Source organism: Mus pahari, chromosome 5 (genome assembly GCF_900095145.1).
Source record: "Mus pahari chromosome 5, PAHARI_EIJ_v1.1, whole genome shotgun sequence".
Lineage (NCBI taxonomy): Eukaryota > Metazoa > Chordata > Mammalia > Rodentia > Muridae > Mus > Mus pahari.
Window position 1 is genome coordinate 45,528,764 of NC_034594.1, and position 12,857 is coordinate 45,541,620.

At 38.7% G+C, this 12,857-nt stretch overlaps 1 protein-coding gene across 6 annotated transcripts in view; it reads left to right on the forward strand.

The window, feature by feature from the left end:
* The window catches only part of Unc80 (unc-80 homolog, NALCN channel complex subunit), a 194,074-nt gene that overhangs the window by 118,677 nt on the left and 62,540 nt on the right, over positions 1 to 12,857 (forward strand). For 4 of the 6 annotated variants that reach the window (XM_021198105.2, XM_029538632.1, XM_021198106.2 and 1 more), the window contains exons 30-35: positions 208 to 346; positions 3,696 to 3,877; positions 4,440 to 4,571; positions 7,625 to 7,811; positions 8,384 to 8,515; positions 11,371 to 11,514. In XM_021198105.2, coding sequence (XP_021053764.1) covers positions 208 to 346; positions 3,696 to 3,877; positions 4,440 to 4,571; positions 7,625 to 7,811; positions 8,384 to 8,515; positions 11,371 to 11,514 — 916 coding nt within the window. The remainder of the gene's footprint in view (positions 1 to 207; positions 347 to 3,695; positions 3,878 to 4,439; positions 4,572 to 7,624; positions 7,812 to 8,383; positions 8,516 to 11,370; positions 11,515 to 12,857) is intronic. The other 2 variants (XM_029538631.1, XM_021198104.2) reach the window with 1 other exon arrangement.

Here is a 12,857-nt window from a genome sequence, read left to right on the forward strand (position 1 = left end):
TGAAAATGTTACAAGATCAATATTTCTTTCTGACTTGTGTCAACTAATAAAGTATAAGGTTTACATGCCATGGTGCCTAAATCCACTCCCATTTTAAGAAATATTTTAACGTCACCCAGGGGAATCAAAAAAATGAGGTGGTTCTTGAGTTTCAAGACGTAACTTATCTTAGAAGACGATGAAAGATGATTTGCATCTCTCCCCCAGGTGATGAGCTTGTCACCTGCTCCCTTGTCTCTGCTCATCAAGGCTGCTCCAATTCTGACAGAGGAGATGTACGGAGACATCCAGCCGGCTGCTTGGGAACTGCTGCTCAGTATGGATGAGCACATGGCTGGGGCAGCAGGTAAAGAAACTCTCCCTGGGACCTGGCGCCTGTTGCCAGTAGTGACAACAGTGTTGAAACAGAGAAAAGGGCGCCTTCAATTTTATGTCAGCATGATGGAAGTTTCTAGACCTCTAAATAGACATGTGCATCTGAGGAATGTTTTCAGAGCTTCCTTCAAACTGTACTGTGTGTTTATACAAGATCATCAGATCTCTTTCAGGGTATCAGTGTTCTAGGACAATAACAGAATACTTTGGGGTTGGTGTGCTTATCTGGTAGGATGCTTGACTATTATGCACAAATCCCTGGTTTGGGTCCTCAGTACCACATAAAGCCAGGCAAGATGGCACATGCTTGTTCCACTTCCACACTGAATGGGAAGTCCAGAGGAATAGAAATTCAAAGTCATCCCTGGCTACATCGTGAGTTCAAGGTTTGCCGGGGTTATATGAGACCCTGACTCGAAAAACAAGCAAATAAATAAAATGTATATACACATAGCTATGCTGGGGCTATATGAGACCCTGACTCGAAAAACAAGCAAATAAATAAAATGTATACACATAGCTATCCTAGAGGTAATAGTCTAGGCAAAATGACATGAATGTGAAAATTATTTCAAAGGGAAATGTCATCCAAGTTCATGCTGCCTTCAGAAATTAACTTTATAAATGTAATCCTTTGTGAGTGTGCTTAGAAATATTTGGTGTGCTTACAAAGTTGCAATACTTGCTTATAGCATTAGACAGCTGAGTGGGACTCAGGTTGATTCTAGGCTATATTACCACAGGTATGTGTTATGCCCTCTCTCGACTAGCAAGGAAGATGCAACCACCAGTTCTTCTAACAGCAGTTTATTCAGAAAGCTTCAATCTTTATCTCCCCCTTCATCTCCCAAGAACCCCGGGGATGAGCCCAATATATAATTCTCGCTGACCAATCACACCAGGCAACGTAGCTTTGCCAGGTGAGCGAGCTCAGCCAATGATCAGCAGGGATAACAGCAGCAGCCAAATAAGGACTTGTTTATTATAAGAACTCTCTTCCTGTAGGCGCCATGTTGGGGTGCGGCCCCAGGGGCTGTGGCTCCCCACAGGTATGGACTTACCAACATAACTGGAGACAACTGCTTGTTAAGCCAACAAGTTATATAAAACTGTTGTCCAGCTTAATATGCTATCAGTTGTCTTGGGAACTCCTGACTTTTGTGGTAATATATACCTATAGTTCCAATATCCAAGAGGTGGAGGCAGGAGGATCCTGGGTTTGAGGCCACTTTGGGGTAGATAATTGTGCTCCATTCTAGCCTGAGATATATTATACCCTGACAAAAAGAAACCTCAAGAACTATGGATGATTCACTGGCTAAGCACTTGCTTAGTGTGTACAAGGTTCTAGATTCATCTCTAGCCTGTAAATAAAGAAATTAAAGTAGTTATGGATTCTAGGTGAACAGTAACTGGTGACATTTATAGTACTCATAAGACACAGGTATGCTGATACATGTACCAGCTAAAACTGTGACTGCCAGGGATCTCTTGAAGAGACAGGTCTGTAGAAGAAAGAAATATAGAGATGGCCTAGAAGCACTAGCCGTCTGTCTCTACCTTCAAAGGCCTTAGAGAAATAAACTGAACAGAACCCCTTACCCCTCCCCCAAAAAATATTGGTGAGAAAAACAGAGCTTTCAACGTACAGATCCATAAAAGCAAAGGAGAATAATTCTCAGATATTTTTATGTAGGTGCTAAGACAAAAGAATTGCTATTAAAAAAAACACAATAATAAACATACATACATACATACACACACACACACACACACACACACACACACACCACATGCACACTGTTGGGTTTGCTGACAGTTTATAATGGTTACAAGAAAACTATTTTGTGAGAAGAATAAAGTAGAACTCTTCAACAATGTAAAATATAAATGTGATGTTTAAAATTTGAATCAGGGTGAAATACATTTAAGAATGAAGAATGGATTTTATACAGCCAGTAAGCTAAAAAGGTTTGTCAAAAGCTAGTGGTCACAGTAACTAGCATTTATTGTAGAGTTATGTCACATTTTTATTGGATATTTTATTTATTATGTCATATTTTATTAATAAAATTTAATTGTTTTTTGGTTTGGTGGAGGTTTTATCAATTGCTGTTGTTTTTGAGACAGGACCTCACTGAAAAACTCAGGCTGACCTTCAACCTCCACATCATTTTTGGGCATGTGCCCTTATGCCTAGCACAAGTAGTTCATATTATAAATGAGCAAACTCAAGAGAGAGTTGAAGGAACTTGTTAACATTTGTACCACTCAGAATCAGAGAACCATAAAGTCAAACCCAAACCGTAATAATGCTCACAGTAGATAGCCTTGCTTTATATCACGTTGCTAGAGAAAAATAAATGCACTTCTGGACTGCAGTGCACCTCCCACTTCACAAAGCGCTTTCCAGGCTGAAAAGATGCTCAGGCAGCCCCATAGGGGCCCAGACTCGCGACTTGACACAGAGCTCTTTCCTGTGCATCATTTTACAAAGAGCAAATGTGGAATCAGGAATTATCATGTACTCTTCATCATCCTCTACAGACATTTTCCAGGGAAGAAATGGAAGATACATAGTTAAGAGGCTTGTCCAAGATCACACAGCAATGACGTGCTAGAGCCAGGACCCAACCTCAAGTCTGTTGGCACAACAGAGCACGGTCTGCGTCTCTAGGGAAGAGGGAGAGAGCGTAGATTATGTCTTTTTGCCTGCCACTGGCCCTTCTATCTGAGCCTTGGGGGTGTTTCATTTCTCATTATTCACAAGCCTTATAACTTGACCACCACCCAGTTTATCTCAATATTTAGCTTTTTCTAAAATTTAAGATTTTTAACTGTTCTGACTCATGAAACTGCTTTTGCTTCTCAATCTCTGGAAAGTGTAGATGCTCCGAAGAGAAATCTACTTCATGGACTTTGCTTTTCATATACCTGATAGAGCTGAGATCGATTTAATGACTGTCTTTCTGTCCCATTCTCTGATCACTAATGAAGAGTCTAGCACATTTCACTGGGTAGCTTTTTTTGGTTGCTGTCTCTGGCTCTGTCAGGAGCCAAAGGAAGTTTTTCTTAGAGCACATATTCTTCTGAAATGTCATGTTGTTTCTGCTTTGGCACTAGCTAATAGATGTCACAGACAACATCATTGGCTAGTTAGAGTCTATTGTCTGAACTATCGTTAGCTTTGGGCCCTACTAGTGGCTAACCTCCTTCACCTCCAGAGTGGTTGAAAGGAGATAGAAGATCCATATGCCCACAATGCCTGAAATAACACCTTAAGATGTGCATCTGATGAATTGATTCTTGACCGTTTCCAGCTGCCATGTTCCTGTTGTGTGCTGTGAAGGTCCCTGATGCTGTGTCAGACATGTTGATGTCCGAGTTCCATCATGCAGAGACGGTACAGAGGCTGAATGCCGTCCTCAAGTTCCACACGCTCTGGAGGTTCCGCTATCAGGTCTGGCCCAGGATGGAGGAGGGAGCGCAGCAGATTTTTAAGGTGAGAGATGCTATCTGCATGGGGATTACATCAGCACAACCAACCCAAGGCTTGCTTAAATCCATAAAACACAACCCCACAGTGCACAGCCAGCGAATTCTTTTTCCCTCTGATTATATCAGTAAACTTAACTCATATATTTAGCTAAATGAATTGAAATCTACTACAATATAGAGCAAGAACATCAAGCCAGAAGCAGCCTTAAATATCTCCTAGCCATCCTCAGGGGTCACCAGCTCAGTTTGGATTGTAACCATCCAGGCATCTGGTTGACCACACACCTACAAACGTCTAGGGTAAAGTAGAGAGATCAGCACAACTCAGGATCCTTTTGTTAAAACACATCATTTTACCGATGAGCTAACTGAGGCCCAAAGAGGATCGTCCTATGTCCTGTAACAGAGAAGTCTTAGAACCCAGCCTTTCCCTCTGATGTTTCTTCCTCCTCTAGGGAACCACTCAGGCCCTGACACCTACTAAGGCAGACTGACTAATTCCATCTCGGGCTCACTCCAGCTCCTACTTCATCCTACTCACCTCACTCTTCTGTGTCTACTAACAGATCCCGCCTCCCAGCATAAACTTCACCCTGCCCTCGCCAGTACTTGGAATGCCATCTGTCCCAATGTTTGACCCTCCGTGGGTCCCTCAGTGCAGCGGGAGTGTCCAGGACCCCATTAACGAAGACCAATCTGTGAGTAACAGGCCCTTTGTTTCCCCTACCTTCACCTTGCATGGGATGCGTGAGACCATTTGGCCATTCTTGCCATGAAAAGGTAAGAACACAGAAAGCCACGGTGACCTACCGTCTTGGGAACAATAGAAGCTAGCTTCTATCAAGCTAAGTTTTGTTTTACTGTCAAAATGTCAGAAAAACAGGCATTTGCTCCCTGGCAAAGGGAACATTTTTGCTGCCATTTGGTGTTATATTAACTACAATGTGTGAGCTGCCCAGTGGTTAAATACATGGGTCCAGCAGGAATAAGAAATCAGGCAGCAGCTTCTGCTTCTTACTTATTTTCTCATCTTCTTGTTATCACCACCGTCACCATTGCTACCATTACTCAAGACCTTGGGTGTTGCAGTGCTTCCACCTATCTCTGCTGCATTTAGCATAGCTCAGATACAGCAGCTTATTTACAGGAAAAAAATATGTGCCTTTTGAAATAGATGATTCATCAAAACTACACCATTATCATCTATTGAATAACACACCTCTAAATTAAGAATAATGGTTTTTTTTTTTTACTCAAAAATGAAGCAAAAACAGAAAGAGAAGACATTTCAGTGCAAACCTATCATTATTTCCATGAACAAATTCCCATGGAATTTACGCAAGCGGTGTGTATATGTTAAATGTGTTCCATACATCTCTCAAACAGCCTCCAGAAAGATTATACCTTATACTTAATATAAAAATATGTTTTCTGAAACTTACCTCTTGCTCCAAGGAATAAGAGATAGCTAATTCTGAACCAGATATTAGTGGCATGGCTTAGAAATAAAGATTTCTGTGACCCTGAATGAAACCTTGGAAGAAGTTTCATGAACCTCTATAGTCTCAGGACAAAAGAAAACCATTAATCATTGCATTTCCTAAATACACTGGTAAGGTTTTAAGGAGATTAGATAGGAAATTTATAGAAGAGAGATATGTGGTTCTCTTCTTTTGGGGCTAGTATCTAACATCTTCAGCTTGGGGATTAGAAGGGTTTAGTGGTTTATCAAATTAAGACATCCTGAAGGTTTACTTGTTACAAAGGGTATTAGGTCAGCTGCAGGTGCTGGTAGTTAGCAGCTATTAAGAGGGAGGACTAAAATAAGTCCAAGATAATCTTGGCTTTCAGTCCACAACATTCCTACTTTCCACAATCAAGAAACTCTAGTCAGTCAGTATGGAAAATCTTCAATAACAGTATGATTTGGGGGTGGGAGGACACGGGAACAGGGACTTCAGTTCACACTACTCTAATTTAGTTACTTTGAATGGTAAAATAAATTATTTGTATTTCAATTCACAGGTCATTGAAAATGTTAGTTGACTATATGAAATTAAGTAGACCATCTCTGAAGGCTATGCACAGATTTTTCTAGGCATTTGTAATAATAGTGTTCTTTGTTGGGTGGCTTGTTTGAGCCCTGTCTTAGTCAGGGTTTCTATTCCTGCACAAACATCATGACCAAGAAGCAAGTTGGGGAGGAAAGGGTTTATTCAGCTTACATTTCCACATTGCTGTTCATCACCAAAGAAGTCAGGACTAGAACTCAAACAGATCAGGAAGCAGGAGCTGATGCAGGGGCCACGGAGAGATGTTACTTACTGGCTTGCTTCCCCTGCCTTGCTCAGCTTGCTTTCTTATAGAAACCAGGGTGCCCAGGGATGGCATCACCCACAATGGGCCCTCCCACCCTTGGTCACTAATTGAGCAAATGCCTTACAGCTGGATCTCATGGAGGCATTTCCTCAACTGAAGCTCCTTTCTCTGTGATAACTCCAGCCTGTGTCAAGTTGACACACAAAACCAGCCAGTACAAGCCCTTTTCCCCTCCCAATGTTATCTTTCTTACACTCCCCCCAAATATGGTATACCCATGCCTGGTAGCCCAGTGGTAACAAGAAAGGTACAACAGTTTCTTCCCTTACATGTGCAGCAGCTCAAGTATCTGGTCCACCAGCATAAATGTCTTTGGCTCTTCTCCCACCATTGATGGGACTCCTTAGATCCAAATAACTCTTTCCCAACAATGGATAAGAAACTGTTTCTGGATTTCATATTCACGAATCATTCTCTCCTTTTCCTATATTATGTGTTCCAATAGGCCAGCTTAGCTTGCTGGCTCTCATAACTCATGGTGTAATCCCATGCCCTCAACTACTGTTGTGTCTTCCACTACAGTAAATCATTAGTCTCATGTTAATATCCTATATAATGGGGCTTCTATGAATGAAGCCAAGATCTCCAGATGTCTTTAGGACCATACATGACTATGGGCAAGAGAGATATGACATCATTGTTATGCTTCAAGTTGGTGAGGAGAGTCTCTAGTGGTCACTGACCTTGCTCTGACCACTGACCCTGTCCCTACAGCTCTCAGCATCTATCTCAGTGTAAGCATCATGATTAAGGGAGGCATAAATGGCATAGTCACTGCATGGGATGAGTCTTCTGTCTATTTTTTGTGGAATGGTAGATTGGTTTTCATATTTTTTACTTTACATTCTACATTCACCCTGGTGTCCTACTTTCCATCCAATAACATTCTCCTATGAAGTACTCCCAGTGTGATGTTGTACTTATTGATAAATCCTCTTTACCTTGGGCTAAATTGTTGGTTGATAAAAATGATGTAAATCATATAACTTATTTAAAAGTCGTATCTCTTTCTTTTTACCCTTGCATGTTCTTTCTATTTTATTAAGATTATATGATAAACATACTTCACTTAAAGCCTGTTTAATGAAAGTTGTTCTTTGTGTTGAAACAGTGAATTGATATCATCTGAATGTGTAAAATAGAATCATTTCCAGAAGTTACAGATGTTCTTGAGGAAAAGCATAGGGGGAAAACATCATCAACTGTAGAAATTTAATAAAATTTTTAATATATATATATTCATGGATTAGGTCATGGGTAGCCTAATATTTCCTGAGGGAAAACCCCCACCTTTAAGTGATTTGGGGGTCACTCTTTGTGCCTATGAGCCTGCAAGAAACTTGACCATGAACTTGCTTTTGTGTCTCCACAGAAATCCTTCTCTGCCCGGGCAGTGTCCCGCTCCCATCAGAGGGCAGAGCACATCTTAAAGAACTTGCAGCAGGAGGAAGAGAAGAAACGCCTTGGTCGTGAGGCGAGCCTCATCACCGCCATCCCCATTACCCAAGAGGCTTGCTATGAGCCCACCTGCACACCCAACTCGGAGCCTGAGGAAGAAGGTGCCTTCATGGCTGACATAGACTTCATGGGGGACTATGCCACAGGGGAAGGACTTCCTTTCAGAGAAACAAAGATGATCCTGTGTGATGTGCTCTCTCTCCCCTATCTCACCCTTAGAAGGAGAAGAGATGCTGTTTTCTAATGTTTAGAATTGTCCTGTATCTAGAGAGCGGTAGTAACCTTGAACAAATCAGTCTGGGAACAAAGCAAGCATTGATTATGTTTCAGGAAAGCTGAATCCATAATGCACAAGACAGCAAGTGCACTGACTCTTAAAATGAGATAGTTTCTTTTAACCTTCACAAGTGTAGATAGCTTTCTGCTGATTACCAAAACTGGATTCATGAGCCATTCTAAATTCCTTGATTTTCTTTTCTGGTTTTGTGGGAAATTTTAGAAAGAAATTTTAGTTTCTCTAGAAGGTGTTTGTTTTGTTTTCTAAGTATTTTCTAAGTAAGTTGCTTAAGCATTATGGTCGGCAAGTAGCAGTACTTGATATAAGCATTACTCTGTGGTGATGATCAATTTGGGTCATAAAACCAAAATTTACATTCCCTGTTCTGTTTGCCAGTAGAAGAAGTCGCCAATCTGACATCCCGACGGTTGTCTGTGAGTCCATCCTGTACCTCCAGTACCTCGCACAGGAATTATTCCTTCCGCAGAGGGTCAGTCTGGTCTGTACGTTCAGCAGTCAGTGCTGAAGGTGTGTCCCATTGCCAATGTGCTGTTCTTGATGACTAATTTGATCTAAACCTTATTCTAATATCTGAAGTGCTTTATAGCTTAGAGTTTGTATTTAGTTATGTGAGCAATTTTTGAGTTCAAGGTTTTTGGTATGGCATTAGCATCCAACTTTATTCTTTTGATCAGATGTATCTAGAAGTCCATTTATTAATTACTAATTACACTCTTCCTTAAATTTTCGTGTCAATATTTCCAAAAATCATTCAACTATGAGTGCAATGGTCTATCTTTGTCCTCATAATTGATACTGATCTGTATCGGTTTCTATGCTGATCTCAATCCCAGGCAGTCTCGGTTTTAACTTCCTAGCTAATTTTTATGTTGGAAAATGAGGGTCCTCTCTCACTTTGTTCTTCTCTGTTACGATTATTTTAGCTATTCCTGATCTCTTGGCATTCCTGTGTGAATTATATGGTTGTCTCATCAATATTCAAAAAAGGCGGATGATGTATCTTAATCAATATGGGCCATTATCCACATATGGGTTTCTTATCCACAAACGTGTTCTCTGTCCATTCACACTGTTATAATATGTGTGCTTTTTTTCAGCCTACAAATCTTACATTTCCTTCGTTGAATTTGTTCCTATTATATTTTTTGTTGTTGCCAATTTATAAGAACTTGTTCTTCTAATTTCACTTATAAGGCTTTTTATTACTAATATGTAGTAATAAATATTGATTTTTCTGTATATATTTTATGACCTGAAAACTTATTGAGTTTATTTCTAGTGATATTATGTGTATATTCTATAGGATATTCTGTCTATAAAATCATGTCATTTGCAAACTCAGACTATTCAATTTTTTTTCTAATGTAGTTTCCTTCCGTTTCTTGTTATTGACTAATTAGCCTTATTTAGTTTCAAGGGCAATGTTACTATGAACAGTGACAAAATACTGTCTATCAGTCCTAAATGGGAAGCATTTAGTCTTTCACCATCAATTTTGATATTAGCCATTAATATTTAGTAAGTGGTCTTTATCAAGTCAAAAGAGAACTCCTTTTGATTCTCAATGTTTAGTATTTTAGTCATGACATCATATGTTTGTCGAGTGATTTTTTTCATCAATTAAAATTCTCATGTACTTTTCATTCTTCACTTAATTGGCATGATATGTTGTATTACTTTTTTCATATGTTATACCATGCTTACATTGCATTCCAAATACAAACATCTTGTTCATAGTGTGCAGTTTTTCTCTTACATGGTTCTATATTTCATTTGACAGTACTCTGTTGAGTATTTTCACTTCTGTGTTCAGAAGGGATATGTGTCCACAGTTTTCACACCTTGTGATGTCATCATCTAGTTTCAGTATCAGAGAATATACAAAGCTGAGTATACTCACAAGTATAAATTGCCATTTAAACACCGTTCTTGCTGATTGCCAAAAACAGATATATGTCATTTTCATTTTCATTTATATCAAAGTCCTTTTAATGTTCTTTGTGAATTATTATCTGATTGGCTGTTTGTTTAGAATCAACCTAATTACCATATATTTGTGAATTCCCCAAATTTCCTACTGTTACTGACACCTGATTTCATCACAGTGGAGTGAGAAACCACACCTTGTGTGAGTTAACCCTTTAAGCTTGTGGTGGCCTCTTTACTGCTTACACTCTGCTCTGTGCTGGGCAGCATTGCTTCTTTCTACTGACATTTTGGATGCTTCTGTATGACAATAACATTTAGGTCTTTGATTTCCTTGTGAACTCGGTCCAGCTGCTCTCTTATGAAAAATTATATAGTCTCCAGTGGTTACTGTCAAATTGTTTCTTTCTCTACTTAATTCTGCCATTATTTACTTACGTTATATGGTTTTAGAGTTGTGCTATTGGATGGAATCATGCATATAATTAAGCTTCTTGATACGCTGAATCTTTATGAAAATATATCCTTCTCTACCTGTAGTAAGAGTTTTCTCTAAAAATATACATTATTTAGTATGAAGTTCACCAATCCAACTCTCTTTTCATTTCTGTTCATATGATTTATTTTTGTATTTTAAAACAATGTTATAATTCATTTTTCCCTTTTCTTCCTTTTTTATTAGATATTTTCTTCATTTACATTTCAAATGCTATCCCCAAAGCCCCCTATACCCACCCATCTATCATTTTCAATACCCCATATGCATTTGATAAGAAGGTAGGATTGGCAAGATCTGAATAAAGCCTTTACCTTCCAGCCCTTCACAGGATGCATCTAGAATCTCAAATAATCACAGAAGTTAGGATAGGAGATTCAGAGTCCCTTTAACCTTACTATTTTATAAAAATGTTCATTTTGTTTCAATAATGAAAGTGACTTTATTTTCATGTTAACATACTGTTAGATAACTTTAGTGTCATTCTTGACTTTTATTACCTGTACTGCCCTTTATTCTAATTGAAGAGGTTTTTGATTTTAGTATTTATTGTATTTATCAGATAAGGACAATAATATTACTGGGTTAATCATTTTTACCCTAAATTCACATACTTTCTGCTACTCAATATTCATGCTTATAAATCTCTCACACATGTTTGTAACATGTGACATCTATGAGAAATGTGTTACTCCTCGCTAGAATTTTATTTTCTCTGATTTCATATTAAGGACTTATTTCCTATCTCAATATGTCTGTACATCTCTTTTTCTACAACATGAGGCTAATGACAGTGCTTGGGAAGATGGTTGATTTTGTTGTTTTAAGCACTCTCTATAAAGTCACATTTATTTTTACTTTAGCACTATTATAGACTGTATTGCCAAATAGGATGTGAACTGCAAATCGTGATTGCATTAGAATTTGTCTCTCCCTCCAGATGAGGAGCATGCCACTGAGCACACACCGAACCACCATGTGCCTCAGCCTCCGCAAGCAGTATTCCCAGCATGCATCTGTGCCGCAGTTCTTCCCATTGTTCATTTAATGGAGGATGGCGAGGTGCGGGAGGATGGCGTGGCAGGTATTATCTAGCCAGTCAAACAGTTATGTTCCTACACTGCTTGATTGATGGAAAGCAGAGTTTTCTCTTGACATACATTCTGCTGATTGTATGCTGGGTTGTTCTATGTGTATGTTATAATTATAGAGTTTTTACATAGCATACTAATGCTATCTCTTTCTCTGCCTCCTTCTCTTACTTCTTTTATTACCTTTAGCAAGAAGTTTCATTAAAATCAATAGCTAGGTCCATGAATTATTTTATTACCAGAAAGTATAACAGTACTTATTTGACTATCAAGAGGTCAATAATGATTTTGCCCAACTCAGAAATCTAACTATTAATTCACTAGCACTAACATCTTCATTCCTATTTGATTACCTTCCTAGTTATATCAGTAAAGAGAAGTTTGAAAGGAGAAATGATAAACTAGAAATAAAATGCTATAGTTACAATGGACAAAAGGTTAATACTCTTTTTGTCTTTCTTCCTTCCTTTCTTCCTTCCTTTCGCTCTTTCTTTCTTGCTTGCTTGCTTACTTGCTTGCTTCCTTATGCTTAACTGGACCCAAGTTCTGCACATAATTACCAAGAGTTCATCCACTGAGCTCTACCTCCAATCCTCTTCTTACTTAAAAATGTTTAGATCAAATCCCATGAAGTGACCCAGGCTTACTGTGAACTCACCTACAGCCAAGGCTTGCCTTGAACTTGCAATCCTCCTGTCTCAGCACTCCCTCCACAAGTAGCTGGGATTACAGGCCTACATGACCAGACTCAGCTAAGGCTAAATTTCTTCCAATTATTAGTATGCATACTGCCAGAGAGAGCATAAGAGTTTTAATATTAAAACTTAATAATATATTTTAACTCCACCCCCAAAATGAGCAAAATATCTAAGTAGTCTCTGGGATGATAACAGACATGAAAAACACTGTTACATAAAACAATACTTTTTTACATTTTGCTTACAAAACTGCAAAACCTATTTCAAATTAAACTAGCCATGGTTAGTGAAGAAACGAGTAGACTGTCATGCTAACACCTTCCTGACAAAGCATGAGTTTAGGACAAGCATTGGAGTATTGTTTCACAATGTGAATAAAAAGGCTGAAAACTATAAATCCCTTTTGCATGGAGTTGGTTTGTTAATATAAACATTTGTAAATTCCATTGGACATTGTACATCACATATGATAATGAATATTTGAAAATAATTTGGATGCCCAAGCTCTGGAGAAAAATTAGTCTTGTTGCCTCTGTATGATAGCATTCCCAATGCTTTGGAAATCATAGTTGAGAAAATTACCTTAGTGTTCTTCACAATGCTATATAGAGTTAAAAACATTAGTTTATATATGCTAC